At 43.8% G+C, this 27,500-nt stretch overlaps 3 protein-coding genes across 3 annotated transcripts; 2 read left to right on the top strand and 1 right to left on the bottom strand.

Moving 5' to 3' along the window:
* Nucleotides 1–1,010: 1,010 nt before the first annotated feature.
* On the top strand, nt 1,011–4,729 carry LOC105894016 (progestin and adipoQ receptor family member 4). Its single transcript, XM_031560641.2, has 3 exons — nt 1,011–1,491; nt 3,325–3,543; nt 3,823–4,729. The coding sequence occupies exons 1-3, from the start codon at nt 1,326–1,328 to the stop codon at nt 4,254–4,256; spliced, it is 819 nt and encodes a 272-aa protein (XP_031416501.2). The 5' UTR covers nt 1,011–1,325; the 3' UTR covers nt 4,257–4,729.
* Nucleotides 4,730–7,232: 2,503 nt separating this feature from the next.
* On the bottom strand, nt 7,233–14,666 carry LOC122129457 (protein pelota homolog). Its single transcript, XM_042704373.1, has 13 exons — nt 14,431–14,666; nt 13,851–13,943; nt 13,395–13,545; nt 12,984–13,074; nt 12,502–12,665; nt 11,986–12,046; nt 11,399–11,560; nt 10,437–10,483; nt 9,934–10,007; nt 9,471–9,542; nt 9,037–9,111; nt 8,233–8,264; nt 7,233–7,426 (listed from the first exon to the last, which is right to left on the bottom strand). Exons 1-13 carry the CDS (start codon nt 14,469–14,471, stop codon nt 7,329–7,331), a joined length of 1,161 nt encoding a protein of 386 aa, XP_042560307.1. The 5' UTR covers nt 14,472–14,666; the 3' UTR covers nt 7,233–7,328.
* A 2,358-nt stretch (nt 14,667–17,024) lies between these two features.
* On the top strand, nt 17,025–23,950 carry LOC122129456 (serine/threonine-protein phosphatase alpha-2 isoform-like). The gene is made up of 6 exons (XM_042704372.1): nt 17,025–17,274; nt 17,509–17,739; nt 18,294–18,398; nt 19,838–20,061; nt 22,918–23,052; nt 23,500–23,950. Exons 1-6 carry the CDS (start codon nt 17,040–17,042, stop codon nt 23,614–23,616), a joined length of 1,047 nt encoding a protein of 348 aa, XP_042560306.1. The 5' UTR covers nt 17,025–17,039; the 3' UTR covers nt 23,617–23,950.
* Nucleotides 23,951–27,500: the final 3,550 nt, after the last annotated feature.

Below are 27,500 nucleotides of genomic sequence, written 5' to 3'. Positions count from 1 at the left end.
AGAACCCAAATATGACCTGAATGGATTCTTTAGTAATGGTTACCAAGGTGAGCCTCCACTTGACACGGACACACATTGGGACTTGTTTTGTTTACAACCTACCAAACAATTCAATAAGCATTCATAATAGCATTCTTTAAGGGCTGGGTACTTCCCCGTTGAACTTCTCTTTTTTTTAATCCACTACTTCCTTCCTTTTCTGTCCGTACAGGGTAATTAAACAGAGGGGAACCACAAAGAATAAATATGTATCTTTTACTTGATATGTTTGTGTTTCTGTTGTCATGATTGTTGTATATTTTGTATTAATTACATCTAGTTTTTATGACTGTAATTGACCATACTTTTGTATTATTGTCCATATCCCTTGTAAACAAATGCTTAAGAGTCTTTTCTGTCAAATGCTGAGTTTAGACCGGTTGTTTTTAAAGTGCATAAAGTTTGTCTTTCAGCTGAGGTGTTTTGGAGACCTTTGTGTTTTTCATGTTAATCGTATCACTTCATTTCTCATGCTTCATAAATAGAAAACTGCTCTGTTAAGAAATGTTGACAATCAAGCTGTTGTAAGAATAGACAGAAGAAAGATATTCAACTCCACATTCTATTGAATTTACCTGAAAGCGCATGTTGCGTAGAACATTGCACAGCGCAAGGCACTGTTTAGTCCAGACAGATACATTTATTTGCGTGAGAAAGCTGTGTTATACTTCCTGTGGCAAGCACCTGTCTGATTTTTAGACACTTTTGATTTAATAAAAAACTTTAAACCATAAACATTGTTGATCAAAGTTTCTTTCTCCCGTGACAATGTGATGGCGCACTGATTGCTTGCTCTCTTTATTAACGGTTTTAATATTTGAGGTTTTTAATTCACTATCAATTTCAACGGTTTAAATATTTGAGTTTGTTAATTCGTTAAATGTAGTTTTACTTCAGAAGTTTTACCTATGCGCCTCTGCATGTAATGCAATTTCGCCTTGGCTCGAGGCTGTGACGGTAATCCAACAGGATGCTGGTATTGGCCGCCTGCTGAGATGTAAATCGCGCGCAGTGATTGGACACAGGTGCAGCTAACGGAGTCCCGCAAGCTGCTCAGGTGTCTGCTCAGGATCCCGGGGGATGATGGACGATCGGTGGCACGGGCCCTTCACAAAAGGAGCAGACAATGTTTTAGCGGACCGGTTTAGAATTAGACGATTGCTAGTCTATTAGAATTAGAATTGTTAACAGGCTACACTGGAGAACATGTTGATGGAAAGTTGACTAACATCTTCAGAAGGAACGGGGGAGGCGAGCGCAGCATTGAATTTATCTAATAGTGTACCATGGCTTTCATTAAAAAACCCAAACTGACCGACTTCAAGAGCTCGCCTCCTCACCTGCAGTTTAATGACTTTGTTCTGACCGGTTACCGTCCCATCTCCACTGTGAAAGAATGCCTCCACAGTCTGTTCTACCTGCACAATGAGCTTGGGAACATATACACGCATGGTAAGCCATCCACTCCTTTGCAGAAAGTAGCCTAACCATAGTTGCAAATTCCATGATAATTGCTAATAAAATAAAAATGCACATTATTTTGCACACTAGAGACAATGTCATGCATATTCTGTAGGTCTCTGGTGTTTTACTCCGGGTATAGTTGAACATCTAGAAATAGTTTTGTGTAGCCCAGGATATGCCTGCGCTAAATACTTCCAGATTAGCCCGTCAAATCATCTCTTCTGCGACGGGACCTTTCAGCAACTGCCTAAAAGAGAGTAGGCCTAGAGAATAGAGAAATCTTGTCATTTTACCGATTCCGTAAAACCTCCTTGACCCGGCCATGGTAAGGGTCAACTCTCACTAACGACAGTTTATGGTAACCTACAACATGTACACTTTTCACTCTCCACTAATGGCCCTACAGGGTGTTTGTGAGATTAACATAATCGGGTCAGGGAAGCGGCGTCCTTAGGTGGCGTTTGGAGTGGGGTGATGTCTTTAAATAGACCCGTAATTGCTTAGCAATTACTGACCTGTCAGCAATTTCTAAGATCATTGATCAGGATAAATCATCTTAAAGGGCTTGCAATATTGGCATTGCAACCATATTTTCTCCTCTGGTAGTCTTAGATCATGGACATAAGCCTAACATTCTTAAACCATTTTACCTCACTGTATCTAGACCGTTGTTTTTTATTCTGTAGTCTTGGATAGTAGACCTACAAACCTTTCCTCTGTAATACAAATTACGTTAACCATAGGCGCCTGGCTGATACTTCCGCCCTTGAACTGATAGTGTGCGACTCCTCAACCGTGCTTACCCTGCTAAGACCGTTAACGCCCTTAATAGCATTTTAACAGTCTTACAAAGCATAACAACGGCACAGTGTGATTAAGGCAACCCCCTACCTGCATCCGCCTAGCTCAAGAGACGACACTGCGAAACGCACGTAGTGACCACATTCACATGAACTATAATGTGATGTTTTTATTGGGCTCTGAGGTATATTGCAGTCATGTAGCATCACAGAGTGCAGCAGTCAGCGTGTCTTCTTCTGTAAAATCACTCTCCGCATTATTCACATAGAACCATGAATTGAGTGACCATACATAATTAGACGGACACTTGACAGAGGACGAGCAATACAGCCATCTAGTCTAGCATCTTATACCTCAAACCAAATAAGCCAGTGTGACACTGCAACACTTTGTAAAAATGAACTTTAAAACGACAACTTTAGATAACCAAGCGCTCGGCCTTGGTTCTTGTAAAGCGCCTGAAGATAATGCCATCTTTAATGATGCAATACAATTGAAAACACTCGCTGACAGAGTCAAAGCAACAAGTAAGTGTCTATCTGTTTCTTCTCCTCCCTTTAATGCCCATGCATCCCTCCTGTTTCTTCTCCTCCCTTTAATGCCCATGCATCCCTCCTGTTTCTCTCCTCCCTTTAATGCCCATGCATCCCTCCTGTTTCTCTCCTCCCCTCACTTCCTCATGTCTCTGCCATCCTGCCCTTTCCCTGGATTTATTACCCCTATCCTCTTCCCTTTCCTCTTCTCCTCTCCTCTTCTTTCCTCTTCATCCTTCTCTTCTCTCTCCTGTCCTATAATTCCCCTCATTTCTCTTCTCCTCTCCTCTTGTTTCCTCTTCATCCTTCTCTTCTCTCCTGTCCTATAATTTTTCTCTTCTCCTCTCCTCTTGTTTCCTCTTCATCCTTCTCTTCTCTCTCCTGTCCTAATATTCCCTTAATTTCTCCTCTCCTCTCATCCTCGTCCTCCTCTCCTCTCCTCTCATCCTCTTCCTCCTCTCGTCTCCTCTCGTCTCCCCTCCTCCAGCCATCCCTTTCTTCTGCTTCCTGCTGCTGCTGCCTCTGAACATCCCGTGGACCCAGAGCGACGCCGGCTGGATCTGTGTGCTGCACTACCTGGCCTGCCTCTCCCCCACCGTGGGCTCCGTGCTCTACCACCTCTTCATGAACCACGAGGGGGGCGAGGTCATCTACGACACCCTGCTCTCGCTCGACATGTTCGGAGTGTGCCTCGTCAACACCCTGGGTGAGACGTGTGTGTGTGTGGGTTTGTGTGTTGGGGGTGTGTGTGGGTGTTAGAGAGTGTGTGTGTTGGGGGTGTGTGTGGGTGTTAGAGACTGTGTGTGTGTGTGTTGGGGGTGACCTCTCTCTTTCTTCCTCTTTTTCTCTTTTGTCCTCTGTCCTGTCTCCCCTTTCTCTGTCTTTCACTTTCAATTAACGTTGTTTTTATTACTGCCATTCTCTCCCTCCTTTTTTACATCCCCCTCTCTCCTTGTCATCCTGTTCTCTCCCCCCCCCCTCCCAGGAGCCCTGCCAATCATCCACATCACACTGCTGTGCTACCCCGATGCCCGTCGCGTCGCCCTTCTGGCGTACTCCTCGCTCTCGCTCTACGGCGTGTACTCGGCCGTCACGGCGCGCAGCAACATGCGCCGCCTCCAGGCCTTCTTCTGGCAGGCCGTCTTCCGCCTCTTCCTCTACCTCCTGCGCTGGAACGGCCCCGGGACAGGAAGTCCCACCTCCATGTACTTCTACGCCGTGATGGATTCGCTGGCGGTGCTGGGCGGGCTGGTGAACGTGACGCGGATGCCGGAGCGGATGAGCCCGGGCAGGTTTGACTACTGGCTCAACAGCCACCAGATCATGCACATGCTGGTGGCCCTGTCCATCGTCTACCTCCACTGGGGCATGATCGAGGACCTCGTGTGGCTACGCAACTTCCAGTGCCCCCCGGAGTGAACCGGGAACCACCGGAGTTAACCAGGAACCACCGGAGTGAACCAGGAACCACCGGAGTGAACCAGGAACCGCCTCAGGAAACCAGCCAGCACAGAAATAGAATCCGTAGATTCCTACTCTACATACATTCATTCTTATTTACAATACTGACAATGAATACAAGGTGCCCGGAATGAGGTCTGGTGTCGAAGAAAAAGTCCTCAAAAGACAAGGACTTAAGGATGTGCTTGAATAAGTTAGTTTATTGTTTAATTTGTCAACAACGGGTATTATTTTGTTAATAACAGGTGTAAAATAATTATTTTGTTAATAACGGGTGTAATATAATTATTTTGTTAATAATGGGTGTAATATGCATTCACATGCTCATAACAGGGTTGAATGATATCGACAGCAAAGTGGAAGACAAACACCTGGTGCTTTTTGCTGTTCTATGTATTCTATCTCTATGGTCAAGCCATCGTTGCGGTTCTATGTATTCTATCTCTATGGTCAGGCCATAGTCGCTGTTCTTTGTATTCTATCTCTATGGTCTAGCCATCCAAGCCTGCAGGCCCAGGTCTTGGAGAGCCACTGTTTGTTCAGGATTTTACTCCATTGAAGACTGACTCTTAATCATGAACAAAGGAGAAATATATAAAAAAGACAGGTGACCACTAGGAGGAATACCAGTGGCTTGGGAAATAATGGGGGGGGGGGGGTGATTACAAAATGTATACTCCACACCCTCTGAGAAGATTTTACTGGTACTGATATTGAGCAATGACAACATGAAAGCAACAGGATTTAAACAGCATTTTTACAGGATAGATAAAGAATGTGCTCAGTAGCTGTAAACCTGACAGACAGTAAGTAAGCTCTGTTGTGTGGGAATAGACCGTTGAGAAAACTTGTCTTTTATCTTGAGATTTGCCAGATGCTTATTGTCTCAAAGGCACTTATAAGAGTAGCTTTTTCAAAGTTACAATACAACAGAGATTATCATGGATTTATGGAAGTTAGCGTGATGTTTATTTTAGGTCACATCGCCCAGCCCTACTTAGTGATGAACTATTTTGCCGGGTGTCTTCTTTGTTTGAGTGATATGATAGTCTGTGAGGTGGTGAACTATGACCTTTGCCATGAGCTTGCACTACCTGGAAACAAGGCCAGAAAAGCCTATGAGGTTTCTAACCAAATAATGTGAACGCTATGCAGTTTTGACAATGATGCCCCTATGGCAGTAAAGCACTACTGTCAAGTGGCATATTTTAACTACTTATACTTGAATTTTAAAAAGATGGACTGCTTGACACTGACTGTTATGGTCTGAAGCTGAAGGTTATTTGTACCCATTTGTGAGGTTTCTTCACGCGGTGGTTGGGGTTGCCTGAGGGGCCAAAGGTCAGACTCTACAGGTATCCAGACAACTGCCTGAAGGGAAACCTAAATCTGCCATTTTTAAACTGATCAGTTTCAGATTTTGAAGATTTATTTCTGAAATCTTGCTTAGCGGATCCCTCCACCCTCAAACATGTTTCCAAGAGGCGTACTCTTGGCTCAGTATACATGCAGTAGGTTTGATCAAGTCATGTATTCTCTATTCAATACTGGTACAATAAACAAAGATATGTTTTAACCAACCAGTATCTCATGTTCATCATTCCACCAAGCAGGAAACTACAATTCCCAGCATCCTTTCAGTGACATTTGTAGCTGAATGACTAAACACTGAAGTGATTGATGCGGGGTTCTGCAGATTCCAGTTGTTATACATTTATTAGTCCTGTCGTATTGCAGCTGGAAATGTTATCCTGCATGTTGGTATGTGTGAGAATGACAACGATCCAGTTATAACACTTACAAAGAACGACAAGATGCAGGTATGCTCAATGCCCAAACTGCTATGTTGTTTAATTGCAAAATATTTTCATATATACAATCAGAATGAAATGTACGCTACATGTTTCAGCGCCGTTTCAGGGTGTTAATTACATTAATGTCATCTGCCACGGCGGTTGGAAGTGGTATCCATTTCATTTGGGTTTTCTTATCTTTCCTCCAATTTGGCACTTAAACAGAGAGGATGAAAAACTGGCCAGTGCCGTGCTTGACCTGCTTCATCCCTCCTGACGGCGTGCGTGTCAGTTGACACCAAAGGCTGCACTACCGTTCCATTCATGACCTGTGCCTGTGTGTGCAGAGCTGCACGTGAAGCTAACACAAGAAGCTAATCATGTTCCTGTGTGTGCAGAGCTGCACGTTAAGCTAACACAAGAAGCTAATCATGTTTCTCCTGAGGCGTCTGACAGATTTCTGTGTTTGATGACCTTTGATAACCCTTTGAGCTGTGTCACGCCTGCGAGTGTGAGTTCGTCACGCCTGCGAGTGTGAGTGTGACACGACTGCGAGTGTGAGTGTGTCACGCCTGCGGGTGAGAGTGTGTCACGCCTGCGGGTGTGTCCACAGCGTATTACCCCAGTAACCATTCTGCACCAGTGTTTCCCCAAACAAGCACCCAAAGTATCACCGGTGTGTGTTAGATAGAGAATGAATGAATGTATGTATGTATGTATGTATGTATGTATGTAGGTAAATGTACACAAATGTGTGTTCATGTGTGTGTGTGTGTCTGTATGTTTGTGTTTTGCCTAAACAGTCATTCTGATCACACTCTGTATTGTCTGCAACCTTGAGCCAAACAGCAGTGATCTGCCCCGGAGGCGGAGATGGAAATAGAACCTCCGAGACGGAACGTTCCGGAACCATTTCAAGGAACTTGCTGAAGATTCCAGAACCATGCAAAGGTACAATTTTAGTGCTATTCAAAGCATGAACAAGGTTACATGCAGTAGAGAGTGTAATGTATATATGTGTGTGTGTGTGTGTGTGTGTGTGTGTGTGTGTGTGTGAGTGTGAGTGAGTGAGAGCGTAAGTGTGAGTGTGAGAGAGCGCATGAGTCAATTCTTCCTTGTTTTCTTTTCGTCTGCCTGTTTTGTCTGTCCTGTTTCGTCTGTCCTGTTTCGTCTGTCCTGTTTTGTCGGTCCTGTTTGTCATGCCGGGGCGTGGAGACGCGGGAGCGGTGCTGAGACATCACTCTTCATCAGAGCTGCTATCCTCTTCCTCACCTTCTGACATGTCAGCGATAGGGAACCGCAAGATGGCCGCCACCCCACTCAACTGATTCAGTTCTGAGAGAGAGAGAGAGAGAGAGAGAGAGAGAAATGGACAGAGAGGAAAGGAGATGGAGAAAGAACAGAATAAGAAAGGCAGAGGGACAGACACATAGAGATAGAAATTGCATACATTGCATTCTATCTCTATGGTCAAGCCATCATTGCTGTTCTTTGCATTCTATCTCTATGGTCAAGCCATCATTGCTGTTCTTTGTATTCTATCTCTATGGTCAAGCCATCATTGCTGTTCTTTGTATTCTATCTCTATGGTCAAGCCATCGTTGCTGTTCTATGTATTCTATCTCTATGGTCAAGCCATCGTTGCTGTTCTTTGTATTCTATCTCTATGGTCAAGCCATCATTGCTGTTCTTTGTATTCTATCTCTATGGTCAAGCCATCATTGCTGTTCTTTGTATTCTATCTCTATGGTCAAGCCATCATTGCTGTTCTTTGTATTCTATCTCTATGGTCAAGCCATCATTGTTGTTCTTTGTATTCTATCTCTATGGTCTAGCCATCCAAGTTGTCTGTTTTGTTTTGTTATGGTTTGTTTATTTATTGTTCTTCTGTATTATGTAGCCTCGATCAGGGCATTGCTGCAAAAGAGCCCTGTGCTCAGTCAATTCTCCCTGAATAAATAATGATGATGAAGCCTGCAGGCCCAGGTCTTGGAGAGCCACTGTTTGTTCAGGATTTTACTTACTTACTACATTCAAGACTGACTCTTAATCATGAACAGAGGAGAAATATTTGCTTTTACATCAAGGACACGTTCATCTTCAGTGTTGTATAAAAGTATAAAACGCCTGAATTCACTTACGGTCTCCAGAGACATGAAGGCTGGAAAACACCCTGCAGAGAGAGGACAACATGTGAGATTAGTGGACATCTTTTACCATGCTTTTAAAACACCCTGCACAGAGGACAACATGTGAGATTAGTGGACATCTTTTACCATGCTTTTAAAACACCCTGCACAGAGGACAACATGTGAGATTAGAGGACATCTTTTACCATGCTTTTAAAACACCCTGCACAGAGGACAACATGTGAGATTAGTGGACATCTTTTACCATGCTTTTAAAACACCCTGCACAGAGGACAACATGTGAGATTAGTGGACATCTTTTACCATGCTTTTCCTCAGCTTCCTCTTTTTTGTTAAATCAACTTGTTTTGTTCCCTATAACTTCATCACACAGTACAGTTGTAAAAATGGTTTTAGAGTCGAGGAACAGCAGAAGATAGGTTCTCTTTAAGGCTATAGAGTGGTTTTAGAGTCGAGGAACAGCAGAAGATATGTTCTCTTTAAGGCTACAGAGTGGTTTTAGAGTCCAGGAACAGCAGAAGATAGGTTCTCTTTAAGGCTACAGAGTGGTTTTAGAGTCGAGGAACAGCAGAAGATATGTTCTCTTTAAGGCTACAGAGTGGTTTTAGAGTCGAGGAACAGCAGAAGATAGGTTCTCTTTAAGGCTACAGAGTGTTTTTTTTGTCCTGAATGGTTCTTCCAGTGTTGAAGTAGAAAACAAGGTTTAGAGAACAGGTTTGATCAGGTTTAGAGAACAGGTTTGATCAGGGGGATGTTCCATGTTCCCCCCTCAGTGCCCTTCCTCTCTCGTCGTACCTGACGTTCCCACCATTGTCTCGCACGCTGTCCACCAGCCGCACGTATCTGCTGCGTGTCGCCACTTCCTGGTGTCTGCGGGAAACAGGAAGTCCAGAATATAAACACACACACGCAGCCACACACACACACACACACACAAACACACACAGTTACCATATGCACTAGAAAAAATAAACAAACAGGCAGAAAAGTGGCAAGCTAAACTGTTCCAGTAGGACCATTCTCAAGCTGAAGGTCACCCCACCAACACTGTGCTGTACACATGGAAAACCGTGCCAATCTCTCGAGTCTCTCATCAACTAAACTAAACACACACACACACACACACACACACACACACACACAGACACAGACACACTTACACACACACACACACACCGAACACACACTGCAGAGCGGAGCTGTTTGTTGTTCGGGTGCTGAATTCATACCTGAAAAGCTGATCGCTGATGAGCAGAATGTCAATGGCCAAGGCCTCGCTTGCCTTCTCAACGTGACCTAGCCTACAAGTAACAAGACATATACACACATAAACATAAGTCAATCTACTACAACAACGCGCACACGCACACACACACACACACACACACACACACACACACACACACACACACACACACTTTTAACAGAACACATTCAACCCACGGGCAGAGTGGATGCTCACTGCTCCGCTGACAAATATGTGGGTGATGGAGGGGGCTGGTTTATTTTGTCCGACAGGTGTAAAGACAGGGGAATGAACAGGTGGATTGATTTCTTTAGTTTGCCAGGTGTATAGACAGGGGAATGAACAGGTGGGTTGGCCAACCAATTAAACTATGCTCACAAATAAGCAACAGATAAGCAGAAGACAGGATGGATGGATGGATGGATAGATAGAAAGGACTTCCTGACCCGTAGAAGGCTCTGTCTGGTTCGTGTTGCAGCATCTTGTAGAAGTCCTCCAAAGCTTTCACCTCGCCTGCGGCCTGCACAAGACAAAACCACACTCAGGTCCTTTGCCTATAGAGAACCTTTAACAAGACAAAACCACACTCAGGTCCTTTGCCTATAGAGAACCTTTAACAAGACAAAACCACACTCAGGTCCTTTGCCTATAGAGAACCTTTAACAAGACAAAACCACACTCAGGTCCTTTGCCTATAGAGAACCTTTAACAAGACAAAACCACACTCAGGTCCTTTGCCTATAGAGAACCTTTAACAAGACAAAACCACACTCAGGTCCTTTGCCTATAGAGAACCTTTAACAATGTGCCCCTTTGTTAACTGTGCACTGGCTTTTTCACTTACTCTCAGCAGTTCACAAACATTGAGATCTGTGCCAATGAAGGCCTCAGTCCACACAACACAAGTCCTTGGCAGACAGATGCAGGGGTTATAGCCAGAAACACTCACCTTTGTGTCAGACAGGCGACTTGTCAACGTGGGATCTGACAGAATTTCTGTTTGGAGTACACAAACAAATTTTGTTTTTATGCGCACTACTTGTAATATATATTTCCACTAATATGCAAGTTGGCACTTTATGAGTGAATTCCCTTGTGTGTTCTCAAGAATATCGTTAGTCATTAACGAGCTCTGGAGGGTCATTATTTGAACTGGACAGGTGTGATGGGAATGGGATCATATGTTCAATAACACTTATACATCCATGCTGTGATAAACAACACCTTATGACAGACGCTATGCACAGTCATGCATATTAATAACAGTTTGATTCCACTGTCAGATCACCAACTGTGATATAAGAGTGAGATTATTATATTTTATTATTAAACTGTATATTATATTTATTTATTATCCTGAACTGTTGCATGCATATTTTTCAGTTTAAGTACATTGAGAGCAATTAAACCCAGGAAAAATTCCTTGTATGTGGAAATGTACTTGGCCAATAAAGATGATTCTGATTCTGATTACTTCTCATAATGACTGAAAGTCTATTAACATGTGACATCATGAGAAGCCATCATGAGAGGTGTCACGACAGGAGTAGTAACCATGGTAACAGAGACTGTCATAAACAATGTCACGGCACCTTGTGATAGGATATGGTTATGTCAGTCTAATGACATAAGGTTGAAGTAGAGTGCAACCACCTGCTCTACCTACGATTATGTGACACCTGACCTTCTCTGAATGAAAATGCTTTTAAGTCCCGTGACATTTTCATAATACTATTTCCCATTTCTATTGTTTTCCTCTCTTGATCACAGGGTGCAAAGCATTTGAGTGGCCTCTTATGCCGAAGGGGTTCAACACAAATAAGCATGGCAATAAACATTTCAATAGCATATAATCTTTTTTTATATTATAAAATATTTCTCTGTCTTTCCGGTTCTAAATTAGCGTCTGACCTTTCAGTGAGTACTTGTGTCCAGAGGAAGAGTGCACGGTCACGAACTTGGGCCGGTTCTCCAGCAGAAGTTTATTGTCCTGGCGAACGGCCTCCCTGAACAGGTAGTTGACGAACTGGTCCTTCACGAAGCCCGGACTGGCTATCAGCACACACTTCACCACTGACACAGGGCAGAAGAGATGATGATACGCTTAAAGTTGGATTCCCTCGAAATAGTTCAAACCCAAGGTACCCATGGAAAAGTGAACTCAAAACTGCTCACCCACTTCACGACTGATACACTTCCTGATACCCTCTTTTTTGTTTGTTTAGTTTTTAAGGGAGTAGAGTTGAATTGAATCTAATCTAATCTAATCTAATCTAATCTAGCAGACCAAGAGTGGAACTTTACTTTAAACTCTACTCCCTTAAAAACTAAACACAATTTAAGAAAACAAGACTATACTGTCAACGTAACGACTGAAACTTTGTCAAGAGTGTCACTCACATTTTTTTTCATAGCATTTTGTTGTTTCCCTATTTATAGTTTGCCAAATGTTTGTTGTTCTCAAGGAAACCCCCCAAAAATTGGTCGGAGTTTCTTACCATCAAAGCTGATATGTCGTAGGATCCCTTGCATGACTGCCTCATAGAACCGTTCTAAAGCCTGAGGAAATATTATAAAACATTTACAGATCGAACTCAACTAGCTCTGCATACACATAACCACATAGACATATATATGTCTATGCATAACCACCCTAATTCAATTAGAGGGTGTTACTCACAGACTTGTTTTAGAGGATATGAATACCATATTGAATCTTGAGGTACATCTCTACATTTGCCGACATCACAGATTAACATGAGATTACAATGTATATTCAATGTTGAAAATGAGTTACATCCCATAATGAGATAAAATCTCAGGATGGAGCATTCTGTGCTGTCATCGTTATCATTAATAATGGTGATGGCTAATATTAAATATGAAGTAGTAACATAGATGATGTTGATCAACAGTCACTGTGCAGTCATTAACAATAATAATGGCTGATAGTAAGCAATATCATTATAACTGTATTTCCACTAATTTGTCCACATCAGTCGTGGGGTCCTCACCTTCTCGTGTTGGGTACAGCTGCCTCTCCGCTTGCGAGGGATGGTTACCTCGATCTTTGCCCTCAGTAGGGTCATCGCCGAGGTAACCAGGACGATGTTGGCCAGCCCTTCCTGCATCACCACGGCAGCCACATCTGCCTTCTGTGTGGGGTCACATGCTTGTTCTGACACACACACACACACACACACACACACACACACACACACACACACACACACACACACACACACACAGACAAGCATGTTTAAAACTACAGAAAATATTGTCACTGATACTTTATAGATATAGAGTTACATAGTTAAAGGTGCTTCACTACAACCACATGCCCAAACTGTGAATATTAATAAATGCACTGACTAAATGCTCACAAAACAGAATACAATATTAAACATGGTGAGACTGACAAGATGTCATGAGCATGGAAAAGCATCCTGCCATAACTGACATGATTAATGACACCGATTAATTAAGGACTCTTTACCGATTCTATCCAGAACCACACTGTCCCAGATTTTTTTGGCCAGCGTGAATTTCCTGTTCGGCTCCAGTTCAATGGTGTGATAGGCCCCCATCTGGAAGAAGACACTGCAGTTAGAACATCCACATACATAGCATATATATATATACATAGAATATACATACATTCCATTCACATACAGCGCCTATAGAAGTTAGTTCTGTGAGCTTGGGTTAACACATAAGAGTGTTCTTGGCCAACTCCACACCAAAATTACAAGACACAATTATAAACATCAATATATGAACTCATCATTCACACTACAATTACATCACACCGTTTGAACAAAACTCAATGGGTCAAAATGTCATAACTAAGACTCTTTTCGCTGCTGCTGCTGCTGCTGCTGCTCACTGCGATATCTTATCTTCTAACCTTGACATACTGGTTTTCCACGAGGTTGGTTCCCTTGACGCGGAGTTGGCATGCCTGGGAATCAAAGTCGATGGTTTCCACGCACACTGTCAGGGTTGTGCGTACACGGGAACTACCCACACTGCCTGTGGAGGACTCCGTCTGCACCTTCCTATATTGGTGAACGCACGCAAAGCATTATTGGGGATACAGACTACTCAGCTTTGTCAAGACCCTCAGCTCTACTAGCAAGTGGGAGGGAGTAGGGACCGGGCAGAAATGGAGGGTAGTTGCATGTTATATTGTGTATTGTTATGTATGTTCGCTGCCTGTTATATGGCTATTGACTTTGTTTTTGTGTCGATTTCTGTTAGTTGAGCTTGTCAAACTTTGAATGGAAGAGAGAGTAGTTACAGCTGCTAAACAGAAATAATAGACATGGTAAGAAAAAAACGAGAAGAGAGAGAGATGACGCACCTGATGGTGGAGGCTCTGAGGCTGTCCCCCACCTGTACCAGGTTGTAGGTGTGCCACATGTCCTCGGCCTCCTCCGGCATCAGGGTCACCTGACTGGGACATTCCCATCACACATATAGACGTATGAGTGACAACAACGCGATCTAACAACTATTACAAATGTCTAGCTGTAATCAAAACAGCCGTCAGTAAACATATGTGCATTTTTTTCTGCACAGTTAAATCGAGCGAATGCGTTGCTCCTTTGGATTAACGTTACATGATACTCTCCACCATATAACAGCTGAGCTTTTATATCTGAGGTATCATTTAGCTATATAATCTGTTGGTTTCCAGTGAAGCTAACAGCTAGCTACTTAGCTAGCAGCTGTGTATGCGGATATCTGCAGACTGCATATGAACAGGTGGCAGCCCTGACTCAAGGCAACGTGGACAAAGTGCGATCCAACGCCAGCAGGGAAAGTTAGAAACTCACACCAGGATAGCCTTAGCTGAATCATGTGAGAAAGAAAAGAAGATTGCTAACAAGCTAGTAATCAACCAGGCTAGCCAACCAAATAATGCGCTCCCGGTCACTTACCCGGCATTGTCTTTCTCGATGTCTTTCTGAAGCAACTTCATGACACGGTAGGTCTGATGTTATTATGGTGAAAGTATATATTGAAAAGGGTAATATATTTCATTGGTTTAAAAAAAACATGTTACTTTAAAGCGAAATAAACAGGCCATCAAAGAGTTTAGATAGGCGAAGCAAGGTACTTCATGGCAATGCATGTCTATGAGAGCAAAGGGGGACAGTTCCGGTCTGCGTAAAGGGGCGTGTCGCGACCCAAAGTTTTAACCCTGTGCCTGAACTGACTGAATCATAGTTGGTAAAAGTCGAATGATTTGGAGTATACAATATATATTTAGAGCTTGTGTATGGATCAATACATTCTATGATATATTTTCATAATATGGATGTAGGGCGTGGTGTGTCTGTTTTTACAATGCATTATGCTAGCAAGATCACGTTACTAACGTAACTGGTCATATACCGTTAGTTTCTGCTACTCATAGACAGTAAAAAAGAGCTACTCCATGCTAGCTCTAGAGTCTAACTGAATAACTAATCTCAATTTTTTTTCTGAATGGATTTAATTAATTTCACACACAGCATTTTTAAGGACCTTAAGAGCTCCTTATTAGTTCTGATATCTGTTGTCAAGCAAGCGTGTACGTAGCAACCGACCAGCAGACATCAGACAGCAAGGTGCACACTTGAAATAAACTCGTTTTTCTTCACAGTTGAAAACCCAAAGATGTCATAAATCAGAAGGGCTTGTGGATCATGACAGAGTGCCCGATATGTGTGTACCTAACCACAGAGGGACAGGAAGTTATCATATTTGATGAAATCTTGACATATTCCCATAGACATGAATACAAAAATGGCTTCATCTGGTCTGCCGAAAGGGGGATTTGTTTTACAAAACCGCAGGAAGTGGATAGTCATGAAGTATCTTCAAAGATATCCGCCTCAGTGGGCCTCAATCCTCTGGTATCTCCAAAGTCTTTGCAGGCTCACTTATAACATCTCTGGTGTCTATGTATATATGTCTATGGTCACATGTACAGTGCGTCATAGCAACGCACTAATTCCATATTTGGCCACTTCCGTGAGTGACAAAGAATCTGTCACCGTCGCACATTTATAGATTTGTATTTATTTGCGGACCTTGAATTGCTTTTAATCTGGGATTAAATGTGTGAAATTTCTCTGTGGGTCACTTGCACTGGAAGCAACACATTTTATTTCAACAATTACAATGAAGCTTTCTTACAACGAGGAAATGGCCTACATGTTGCTGTATTTGTTATCAGTAAAATTGACCATGTATGTTATGTTAGTTATGTCACCATAATTATATTGACAAACGGATTCAATTATGTAATGATGTTTTGCTCGCCTAAGATGAATGGACTTTAATTATTTACAGTTCTCTTTTCGCTGTAACTTGTAGTTCGTGACTGAAATATGTCACAGCCAATCTTTAAGCAAAGAACGGTTTCACCAAGTCCTGGGAGGAGCTTTCAACAGCCTATGAAGTGGGAGAAATAACACTTCTACCCGCCTCCTTACGTGGTCAACAACCGCTTCCTCTGGCTAGTTTCTGGAGGGACGGGAAGAGAAACGTTGAAACTTAGAAATATACATTTAATTTGGGGTTTATAGCAAAAGCAACTATAGAGTGGTGTCTCGGAGCACAGATATTGCGTCTATTATTACCATATTCTGCTTGCATCCTTGCATGTTAGCATAGTTATCTTCTATTTACCGTAGTGATAGCTGTGCAGTTAAGCCCGCCGTGTTAGCTAGCTAACTAGCTAGCTAGCGACTAGCCTCTCTTTTACTCCGCCGTGTTGACTTAAATTTTCGAAAAAAGGCTCATTTTAAACAGAACCCAATGGCCGAATCTGATAATTAAACATCGATTCAATTATACAACGTCTCTGAAGGTGAGTCTGGTTGAATTTATATTATGCTGGAAGTGTGTTTGCATATCTTATTCGAGTAACGTTGAAAGGCAAAGATGGCCACACCAGTCTAGAAGCTAGTTGTAGCAAACAACATAGCGGTAGCTCCTCTGGCTATATGGGTAGCTAATTAGCTAACGTGTATCCAGTCCTGTAATAGCCAGATAGGCTGCATGTATAGCTAGCAAGCCACATCCCAAGCAAAAGTTTACGCTAGCGACTTAGATCAGTGGGTTGGCTAGATAGTAGCATACCCACCTTCACCGATGGATGAAGCCATCACCATTTTTTCGGGTTGCATGGAAAGTTTGAATAGAGTAAATGAATGGCAAGCTAGTTAACGTTAGCTAACACTAACGTTAATGTTAGAGTCTACTGAACTGTTATTTAGGTAGATATCTGTTGCCAAAATGTGCAAGTAAGTGTAATTCCAATATTTCTGTCGAAGAGAGAAAGTGCTGTGTACTTCTGCGATACGAGAGGCAAATTGCTGTCGCGGGAAGAGGTATAACTTCACGGCATGGACCAAGGCTACCTTGAAGCAGAAATTACATCTCTGTCTAGTTCACGAGTATGATAACTTTGCCAGGTTTAACCTAACGCTGGATATTTGAACCATGTTATTTCGAGTGTGGACTCTCATCTGGTCACCGTACAGCTACACTTCGAGCCATGGGTCAACCGAAATGCTCATCCACCTTCGATATACACGTCTGCTCTCGAATGCAACCGCCTTATCACGCTGTATGTTTTCTCGCTACCTCCCCCTCTACAGTGAAGGGTTCCAGGCCTGGAAAGAACGTACAGTTGACGGAAAATGAGATCCGCGGTCTGTGCCTCAAATCCCGGGAGATCTTCCTCAGTCAACCCATTCTACTGGAACTCGAGGCACCGCTAAAGATTTGTGGTAATTATTGAACGAAGCTCCATTTTGCGGGTTTTTTGGCCGGACTGTAGCCTATATGGAAGTGGTGTGTAGAATGTTTTTGGTTTAGGCCTATTGCAGAGGGGCGTCGTATTGGAGCGTGATGTTGAGCATGACGAAGGAGTTGCGAAATGATCCTTTGTCAAGATTCTTGGAGTTGTAACTGTAATGCATTAACCTGAGTTTATTTGTATTTATTTTTTGTACCTGCGCCAGGTGATGTCCATGGCCAGTACCACGACCTGTTGAGGTTGTTTGAGTACGGTGGATTCCCCCCGGAGAGCAACTACCTGTTCCTGGGCGACTATGTGGACAGAGGCAAGCAGTCCCTGGAGACCATCTGTCTGCTTTTGGCCTACAAGGTCAAGTACCCAGAGAATTTCTTTCTGCTGCGAGGCAATCACGAGTGTGCCTCCATCAACCGGATATATGGCTTTTATGATGAATGTAAGTCAAGAGATTCTCTCTCTCTCCAAACAAGACAGATTATTATTTCTTATGTAAAGTAGTATTTATTGTTACACCAGGGTTCTAATGCCCGTAGCTTGACTGTTCTCTCCCTTGTACGTCGCTTTGGACAAAAGCGTCTGCTAAATGCAAACACCACATCTCCTGTAATTATTCTCACTCTCATGAATGCAGCTGTGGAGTCTATTATATTTATATGGCTTAATGGCAGGTGCATCTGGCATAACTATAATAGTGTGTTTGGTGTAATAAAGAGCACCTTATTATACCTCTCCATTACATGACTGGGATCATTGATTGGCATCCAATCACCTGCATGAAGAGCGTTGTTGGCAGTTTGTTGGTTGGAGCACAGGTTCATTTTGTTAACAACGGTATCAACTGCAATAGTATTACCATTGTGGTGCATTAAGAAATATGCAATCGGGTAATTAGTCTTTGCTTCGAATGTGGGATATATTGCCATTTACTGAACCCATTTATTGAATGATTTGGCTGTGCTTGTTTTTTGAGCTCTTTGTTGCCCTCTCCAGGCAAAAGGCGGTATAACATCAAGCTGTGGAAGACGTTCACAGACTGCTTCAACTGCCTACCTGTCGCTGCCATTGTTGATGAAAAGATCTTCTGTTGCCATGGAGGTATGTGGCCACTGTTGCTAAGTGCCAAGGGTGTAAACTCCACGCCTGTTCATTGGAGAAAAACAGTCCCAGAATTCATCGGTTATACAGTTGTAAAGTAGTTTGAATGAATAATTAAAGGCATAGCCTGAAGCAAGATGTACAGTTGTTGAGTGGCCATACTCCAGCTTAATTAGTTTTATAGTTTCAGGGCCACAGTCCTGAAGCTTTCTGCACTGGCCCCCCTGTTCTGTGTTTGTTTGACCTGGTGTGTGTGGTGTGGTGTGGTGGTGTGTGTGTGTGTGTGTTGTGTTGTGTGTGTGTGTGTGGTGTGTGTAGTGTGTGTGTGTGTGTGTGTGAAGGGGTGTGTGTGTATTATGATGACCTCATTCAAGCTGTAACTTAGTGTGCGTGTGATTTAAGGCCTGTATGTGCTAGTGTGAGCTGTCTCTCTGCTCTGCAAATATGCATGTTCCCATGACTCCTCAAGGCTTTATCTATTTGGGTCTGTTGCTGCTGTGTGTGAACTAAGGTTATGTAATGCTTTAGAAGCCCATGTTTGTTGTGTTTCCTGGGCAATATGACCTCACAATAACATAGCATTAGTAGTTTAAGTGGCCTTGTGGTGTTAACTCCAAAGCTCCCCGTCTTAGAGTGTGTTCCTCATCAGCGTGTGGGAGCTTTGGAGTCACGTGTCCACCCCCCCCCCCCCCCACCCATGTGTAATAAGTCTGTGTTTTTTGTTCTGTGTTTTGCTGTCTTTTTTTCTTTCTTTTTTGCCATCTTTTCTGATGGAGTTGAGTCAGCATAAGAAATCTTTTGTGACAGTTAGTTGCTGGCAGGCATAGTAATGTTTGGAAAATGGTACGGAGAGTATATATTTTTTTCTACAACCGATTGGGGGGGGGGGGGGAATCTTGTCCGGAGACTTAATTAATGTACGTGTTTTACAACCTTGTTGAATGTAGGACCAGAAAGTAATTGTTGACTGAGTTGTTTAATGTAAAAGGATTTTGTTTTGCTGATCGAAAGGTGTCTTTTCTAGGGTGGGAGTTATCACAGAGCTGACTTAATGATAATATCATGATATTTGGGCCACTATTCCATATTTCAATTCTTTACATAACATGGTACAGCAAGTATTGCGATTTGATTCTGCGATGCATTTCCCGTACATTACAATACAGTTGTATTGATATAATGTGCTGAAAAATATTGCAATTACCGTTTTTTGTTTTATTCGCTCAATATTTTTGTGTTTGATACGTGTGTGTGTGTGTGTGTGTGTGTGTGTGTTGAACCCCTGGTATGTGCATATCTGTGTTTCTTTACTCAATCTCCTCTGTCCTCCTCAGACTTGTCACCTGTGTGTGTGTGTGTGTGTGTGTGTGTGTGTGTGTCGTTCCACTTGTTTATGCGCATGTGTTATCTCGGTCTTGACCTCTGTCTGTGCTCCTCAGGCTTGTCTCCAGACCTGCAGTCCATGGAGCAGATTCGGCGCGTGATGCGCCCCACAGACGTGCCCGACCAGGGGCTCCTGTGCGACCTGCTGTGGGCCGACCCCGACAAGGACGTGACGGGCTGGGGCGAGAACGACCGCGGCGTCTCCTTCACCTTCGGCGCAGACGTGGTCGCCAAGTTCCTGCACAAGCACGACATGGATCTCATCTGCCGTGCCCACCAGGTCAGTGGTCAATCCAGCCAATCGGAGAAGCTGGACGCCGCTAAGTTCACCCGATACGGGGAAGTGAACACACATGCACAGCCATTGAGGTAATAGAACATAGTAGGGCTGCATGAGTTGCTTAGTCATATTGCCATTAATGTGGACAATATTGCGATATGATAAATCAATGGCACCGTGATCACTTGCTTGAGCCGCCTAGTAGTGTCCCCTTCAACTGTACATAAGACACGATTGAGATCTGGGCCTATATGGAATCTAATTTGTTCTTATATACCGGCCAATCAAAACTATTGGTGTTGCCCTGTACATTGAGCTGCCACCAGGGTCAAAACTGAATTCTCCTGGCCCCGCCTTCCCGTGTTGTCAATGGCTGACTCCTTTGCCTGGGAGAGGTGGCAGGAGTTGGATCTCCTCCAGGGTTCACAAGCGCAGCCTTTTTTCCCTGCTTGCTATTAACACATAAGTAGGCTATTATAGGAGTATATACCCAACATTAATAAGGACTATTAATGCATAGCCTACCACGTGATCCAAAAACATTATATTTAATCCTGAGCAGGTCTGTTTTCAACTGGGGTTGTAGCTGAAGCGATTGTTTGAATATCCTTAACACAATAGTATTACATTAATACGGTTAGCCAAGGGAGTAGATCTTGCTTCATTAACAGTGAGTAATGGGTCCATTTCAGAACTGTAGCCCATGCGTATGCTATAATAAAACTATCATAATTGTTTTCCCATACTTGGCTAGACTATTACACGTGTCCTTACATCAGTCATATTAAATATGGACAAAATATAAAACATAGCCTAGAGGGCGACAAGAGAACGGTATCAAATTACAAATGTACTCTAACGGCGGTGCACTGCCAACAACCCTCCCTGGCCTTTTGGGCCGCCATGTTGTGAAGGTTTATTTAAACTCTTTAAGCCACAGACAAATTAGTGCATTCCTCCGGTGGAAAAAGCAGCACATGAGCCATTGGTCAAAGATTCGGCCTGCGTTGGCAAATGCTCCCCCTTTTTACGCGAACATGCAGAAACATCAGTGAAGTACCACAGAGTTCTTAGTACCACAGACATCTTAATCACCGTTGTGGTACAGTTAAACAGACTTTGTCGACCCTGACTTGTCCTTGTCAACCCAGAGGTTAAATCTGAGCAGGTGAAACTCCCTCCGCAGTGCAGCTCTGTGATCTGCACACCGGATACTCATGAGAACACATACGGCACACGCCTCACTGCCTTAACAGCAACTGATTGGTCATGGGCGTAGATAATGAGCAGATTGCACACAAACGGAGAATAGGTCGTCACGTTCACACACACGAGTTTTATTTAATTAAATCGCAGCCTTGTGTGGTTATGTAATCGCTCAGGCTGACGCTGCGATTAGATTAATTGCGCAGAGCTAGAACACAGAATCGGAACTAGCGCTGCAACTAAAGACTGTTTTGATAGTTGAATAATGGGTTGTTGAAATGAATAATTGACTATTTGGATTATGAATCGCACAAAACTCGTTATAAGTCATTTGAAAGCAACCCACATTGGGCATGCGTGCACGAGTTGTAGAAATCTTTTGTGACCTTAGAAAGTTTCATTCTTTAATGTTCTCTTAACTTGTTCATCTGATGAGAGTTTAGAGAGAAAGGGCACATTTGGAATGTCGAAAAGGATTGTTGTTAATAATACGTTAGTTGCTACACTATGTTCAGCATCATTAACAATTGAATATGTATTTCAAATTAGAAAACGTTACATCTCATAATGTGAAAACATGGCTTTTAACATGTAATGCTGGTTCGCTAACTAACTTAACGAGACAAGTCTTTATCATCCAGAGAGCCCACGTGCCCCCTCTGCTCGAGCATAACTGAGCCACCTCTCCGGGGGATCGAGCATAACTGAGGTGCTCCAATCCCATGCAAGGTCCGCTTTGTAAATGTTGCCGTTCACAACCCTCTTGGTGGAGTTAAGAGTGAAGTACTACCACACCTTTTAAAGGTCTTTGGTCGTGAAGGTTATACAATGGCTATTGTTCACTCCAGTAAAGCGACCTAGCTTACATGTCTGAACATGACCTGTCCGTCACCACAACATCACATGTACAGTCCCATTGTTTCAATGGAAGACACGTGGATGCAGGCATATGACCAAACTAGTTTGGGCTGATTTTTTTATAAAGACTTAAAGAAAAAGTGATGACTCGAGGGGGATATCGCAATGCACTATTATGCATCCTACCGTCTTCCTGCTTATGTCATCGCAGGCTCCACCCCATGGTGTCAAGTGTTGTACGTCTGCAGCCTATCCTGCTCAGGCCGTCTATGTTGTCATCGTGGCTCATGTTTGCCGAAGGGAAGATCTTTCAAACACAGTCAAATAGAAACCGCATCTCAACTAGGGTGTAAAACACAAAAAATAACCTCCACCAGGACTGACTGCTGAACACACCTCCAGTATTAACCAAACATTGACCAGGATAGACTGGCCTCTGGGCTGGACTTGACTAGGCAAGGAGTGATCAGTGGCATCATTAACCCCATTGCTGATCCCAGTGAACCTGACTGTGTGTGTTTGAGTTTAGTTCAGTGTTGTGCCTGAAATGTGTGGTGAATAGTAAGATTTGATATTGTAATATTTGTGTAATGATGATCTGAGTTTGAGTAAGAATGTAAAAATGCAGGATTTTGCTGTGGGAAATGGCGGCCTCTGGTGGTCATATAATTCATTGCAGTGTGTTATTGAGAAATGACAGGACTCTTCAAAATGTTTAGTATATTTAAGTAACTTCATTGGGCAAAGGCTGGTTGGCTCCTCAATAACGGTGTCTCCCTATTGGCTGCTCAGGTGGTGGAGGACGGCTATGAGTTCTTTGCCAAGCGTCAGCTGGTCACACTCTTCTCTGCCCCCAACTACTGCGGGGAGTTTGACAACGCCGGAGCCATGATGAGCGTGGACGAGACACTCATGTGCTCATTTCAGGTGTGTGTGTGTGTGTGTGTTCATATACCCGTCACTGAGACAAAGGCAGTGACCATAAGGTCATTCAAAGAACTGGACTTGATAGTCGAAATAAATATCAGTGTGTCAGTGTATCCCATTGACATTGAGCTCAAACTACAGTAACCTTTTAAAAAGAATAATATATATCCCCCATTAGTAGTTTGTTCTCTTTCGGTGGCTGTCTGTGTTTCTGAGCTGGCACAAGTTTGAATGTATTTACCCATGATCGAAGCGTCCTTGAGCAAGACACTGAACCCCCTAATTGCTCCTGATGTGCAGTGTGCCATCAGTGTAAAGGTAAAATGTGTATACATTGTAAGTCGCACATATGTAAGTCGCTTTGGATAAAAGCGTCTGCTAAATGACTAAATGTAAATGTAAATGTAAATGATCCCCTGCTCTCCCCCCCCCCCCCTCCCTCCCCAGATTCTGAAGCCTGCCGATAAGAAGCTGTTCTCCTACAGCGGGGGAGGGGGCTTTGGGGCCGGCCGGCCCGTAACCCCGCCCAGGAACTCGGCCAAGGCCGGCAAGGCCAAGAAATGATCCGGTCTCCTCCACTCGTCCTCTTCTCCACTCCTCTGCTCTACCTCTCCTCCTCCTCCTGACCTGTACCTGTACCTCTCCTGATCTCTTCCTCCTCCTCCTCCTCCTTTCCCCCTGCTCTTCCTCCTCTTCTCTCGGACACCAAAATCCCCCTGCTAAGTAGCCGAGTCGGACCTGCAGCCGGCCCGGCCTCGCCCCGCACCCGGCCCGCACCCGGCTCCGCTCCGGTTCTGATTCGGCTGCAGTCTGGGTCTGTGCAGTCTCTCCAGGGCTCCACCTTTTTATTTCTCTTTGTTCCTTGAGCTGTTTTCTCAATAAATTCATAGTGTGTGTGCGTGCGTGTGTGTGTGTGTCTGTGTCTATGCGTGTGTGGGGGGTGGGGGGGGGGGCTTATACATTTGCTGACGCGTGTGTGTTTGTGTGTGTGAGATTGCGATAGCGATAGAGAGAGACCTTGAGAGAGCGACATTATGTGTTGAAATCAGAATAGTCCGGGGGTGTGTGTGTGTGTGTGTGTGTGTGTGTGTGTGTGTGTGAGAATGAATGAATGAATAAAAACGACGCCCCCCCCCCCCCCCCTCCCATTCTTCTCACCTCACCCTCTTTCGGCCTTCCCAGTTGGGTCTGAATCACTCTGGGCAGGGAACACCCCAACCTTCCCGCCCCTTCTCCTAAGTGCACCCCGATCGCCCCCCCTCTACACCCCCCAAACTCTAAGGTTAGAAGCACAACGTTGCGGTCAGGCAGAGGGGGTTTCCTCACCCCACCAGGGGCACGCTGGGGGTTCAGCCCAGTCCAAGCTCTGACCCCAATCTGAACACATGGCACAAACACATGGGAGGCCATCTCACTGCCAGCCACTGTTTTTAATGTCAAAAACAGATGTGAAGTGATGTTACGGTTGTGTGTGTGTGTGTGTGTGCGTGCGTGTGCGTGTGTGTGTGTTTCTGGCACATAGACCAGTGGGAGATTGTTACATTGAGTCCTGTGAAGGCTTATGGCTCGGGGCACATGCGGTCAAATGGGGTCTGTCTCAAATGAATTAGACTGGTGGCCACCAGATTAGAGTGTAAAGGTATCAGTCCTGCGCAGACACATTCCCTGTGGACTTAGAGAGCGATTCAGATTGATTTCAGCCGGTTCATTTCACCGTTTCCCATAAACAACAAGGTTTATTTTTTGTTGTTTGTTTGTTTGTTTGTTTTGATCTTCAGAAATTAGATTGGAGGTGTTTCCTCTTTTATACATCTGCTTCTATTCACCTGAGACCAGTGAGAGAAAAGTACAACCCAAGCCCATCTGAAGTGGAGTGTGCGTGTGTCTGTCTGTCTGTCTGTCTGTCTGTCTCTGTCTGTGAGTGTGTCTGTGTCTCTGTCTGTCTGTGAGTGTCCGTGTGTCCGTGTGTGTGTGTGTGTGTGTGTGTGTGTGTGTGTGTGTGTGTGTGTGTGTGTGTGTGTGTGTGTGTGTGTGTGTGTGTGTGTGTGTGTGTGTGTGTACACACAAACACACCTTTGTGCTTGTTGTTCAGACAGAATGCCATTACTGTTGCACAGTACACCTGCCCTCAGAGGCTCTGTCTTTCCCTGTGTGTGTGTGTGTGTGTGTGTGTGTGTGTGTTTGTTGGAGAGAGAAAGGTGTGTGTGCACTGGCACCATGCACAGGTAGTGGGGGGCCAACTAGAAGGGCACAAAAGAAGCTTTTATCAGAAACCGATTTCTCTCAATGCGTCCAGAGGGAGACGATGACATAATCCACATTTATTTAGGATTTTCATGGAATGGTAGATTTGTACAGCTTTAATTACTTGAAGGAGAACTTTTCTTTTTTTTGTAGTAGTGTTCATGAAATCAACCAATAAATTCAGAATCTGATACGAAATAACTGGTTTGTGTTGTGTGTTTATGGTTTGTCTGTTATTGTCTATTATACTGTCCTGACCAGATGCATCCTTGGCTCATATTGTCAACTACTGAAGTTTTACTTTAAGTTTGATTTGAAGATGAACATGTGTATGTATGTCTCACTGTGTCTTGTACTACCATTGCCAGCTGACTGACACCTTTTAGAAAGCATTGACAATTTTTTTTTTTACAGGTCAAAGTCATGTTTTATTGTCACACAGCACGACACACAACACCACACACATGAGTTTGGCGGCGACACACACACACACACACATGCTGATGAGGTCGCCGGTGAATTTGCCTTCTGCCTTTAACCCATCCTGGAGTCCTTGTCCTTCCTCAAGGCAGCCAGGAGCAGTGGGCAGCCTTTTTTTTCGGCGCCCGGGGACCAGGCCAAGTGTTCAGTCCAATCTTGGTCAGGGTCGGACAAGGAGCGATCTTTTTTTTGTTCTTTTAAACTGCATCAGTGATAGTAGATCAACTTGTGGAGTGGCAGTAAAACAAGTAAAACTGCCCGATGTGTTTTAGGCCTTTCTTCTCTAGTGAAACATAAGTGTCTGGTAATTTTGCCTGAGGTTCGGAGCATGACCATGAGATGGCGCTGTAACTTTCCCCAGACTTCTTAGGGAGGCCTTCTCTTTAGAGCCCACCTGTGGTTTTGGAAAAGAACATGTCGTTTGTGATCCAATGGCTATGTGTATAGGGTTATATACAGTCATTGTGATCCAATGGCTATGTGTATAGGGTTATATACAGTCATTGTGATCCAATGGCTATGTGTATAGAGTTATATACAGTCATAGTGATCCAATGGCTATGTGTATAGGGTTATATACAGTCATTGTGATCCAATGGCTATGTGTATAGAGTTATATACAGTCATAGTGATCCAATGGCTATGTGTATAGAGTTATATACAGTCATTGTGATCCACTGTCTGCCCAATGGCTATGTGTATAGAGTTATATACAGTCATTGTGATCCACTGTGAGTCCGAAGTGTCCAGCTGTGACCCAAGTCAGTGGAGATGGGGGAATTAATTAATCAATATTGAAGCTAATTGGTGTGCTCTTGGGATACTGGGGCCTTGATTTGTAACCTTGAAGCGGCTGGTTCTGACTCCCTGCCTCACAGCAGTGCCAATGCTAATAACATCAGCTGAATGCCAATAACATTTCCGTCGTCGTGCTTCGGTCATTCACGAGTATGCTGTCCGGTATGAAGTGCAGTTACAGCCTGCGTGTCTCGAATATACAGTCGTCATTTAGTTTCATCACACCCCCAAACCTACTTGGACTCGCTCGCGTCAAGAAGAGTAACAATCGCTTAAGTTATTACTGTGTTCTCAGAAAAAGCAAACCAGGCCTTGCCCTTTTGTAGGTGCCACGTCTAAAGTCCAGCCGGAAAGTCTGCACACCCCTTTCACCTTCTCCATGTTTTATTGAGTTACAGACTTATACTACAATAGATTTTTTTGCCTCAAACGTCTACACACAATAGCCAATAATGACAAAGTGAAGGCAGGTTTTTTAGAAAATATGCAATTTTATTTTACTGCACAAAAATAGGTTATTTAGGGGTTACATATCTGTACACACCCTTAGCCTAATACTTGGCAGAGTGGACAGACTCCATGTGAGCGACTGACTGACACATTATAGTGCTCCCTACATTTAGTCATCCGATTGCTCAGATATGATCATCTGAACCGCTTTAGTTTCTTTAATTGATTAATGGTGTTTTCCCATTTCATTCCATCTGTCCACTCAAGTTGTCCTTAGCCGGTTCTGGTCTCTATTCAAATCATTAGGGGAAAAGCATTCCTTCAAATATGAGCTACCCTTTTCAACTGAAGAGAGGCCCATGCTTTAAGCGATCCCCTGCCCACCTGCCACCTCAGTCAGTGGCCGAAGGAGCCCCAGAGCTCCCAGTGCACTTAGGCACCAGTGATGAGTTCGATTCCCTGTCGAAGCGTCCTTG

Source organism: Clupea harengus, unplaced genomic scaffold (assembly GCF_900700415.2).
Source record: "Clupea harengus unplaced genomic scaffold, Ch_v2.0.2, whole genome shotgun sequence".
NCBI lineage: Eukaryota > Metazoa > Chordata > Actinopteri > Clupeiformes > Clupeidae > Clupea > Clupea harengus.
The sequence above is the reverse complement of the archived record's forward strand: the minus strand, read 5'-3'. Positions and strand labels throughout refer to the sequence as shown.

Coding starts and splice junctions, on each gene's coding strand:
- LOC105894016 (XM_031560641.2), top strand. CDS start 1,326: ATGGCTTTCATTAAAAAACCCAAACTGACCGACTTCAAGAGCTCGCCT. Junction 1,492..3,324: donor TGGGAACATATACACGCATG/GTAAGCCATCCA, acceptor CCCCTCCTCCAG/CCATCCCTTTCTTCTGCTTC. Junction 3,544..3,822: donor GTGCCTCGTCAACACCCTGG/GTGAGACGTGTG, acceptor CCCCCCTCCCAG/GAGCCCTGCCAATCATCCAC.
- LOC122129456 (XM_042704372.1), top strand. CDS start 17,040: ATGGGTCAACCGAAATGCTCATCCACCTTCGATATACACGTCTGCTCT. Junction 17,740..18,293: donor ATATGGCTTTTATGATGAAT/GTAAGTCAAGAG, acceptor TGCCCTCTCCAG/GCAAAAGGCGGTATAACATC. Junction 20,062..22,917: donor TCATCTGCCGTGCCCACCAG/GTCAGTGGTCAA, acceptor TTGGCTGCTCAG/GTGGTGGAGGACGGCTATGA.
- LOC122129457 (XM_042704373.1), bottom strand. CDS start 14,471: ATGAAGTTGCTTCAGAAAGACATCGAGAAAGACAATGCCGG. Junction 13,075..13,394: donor TGGAAAACCAGTATGTCAAG/GTTAGAAGATAA, acceptor GTCTTCTTCCAG/ATGGGGGCCTATCACACCAT. Junction 11,561..11,985: donor ACGACATATCAGCTTTGATG/GTAAGAAACTCC, acceptor GCCCTGTGTCAG/TGGTGAAGTGTGTGCTGATA.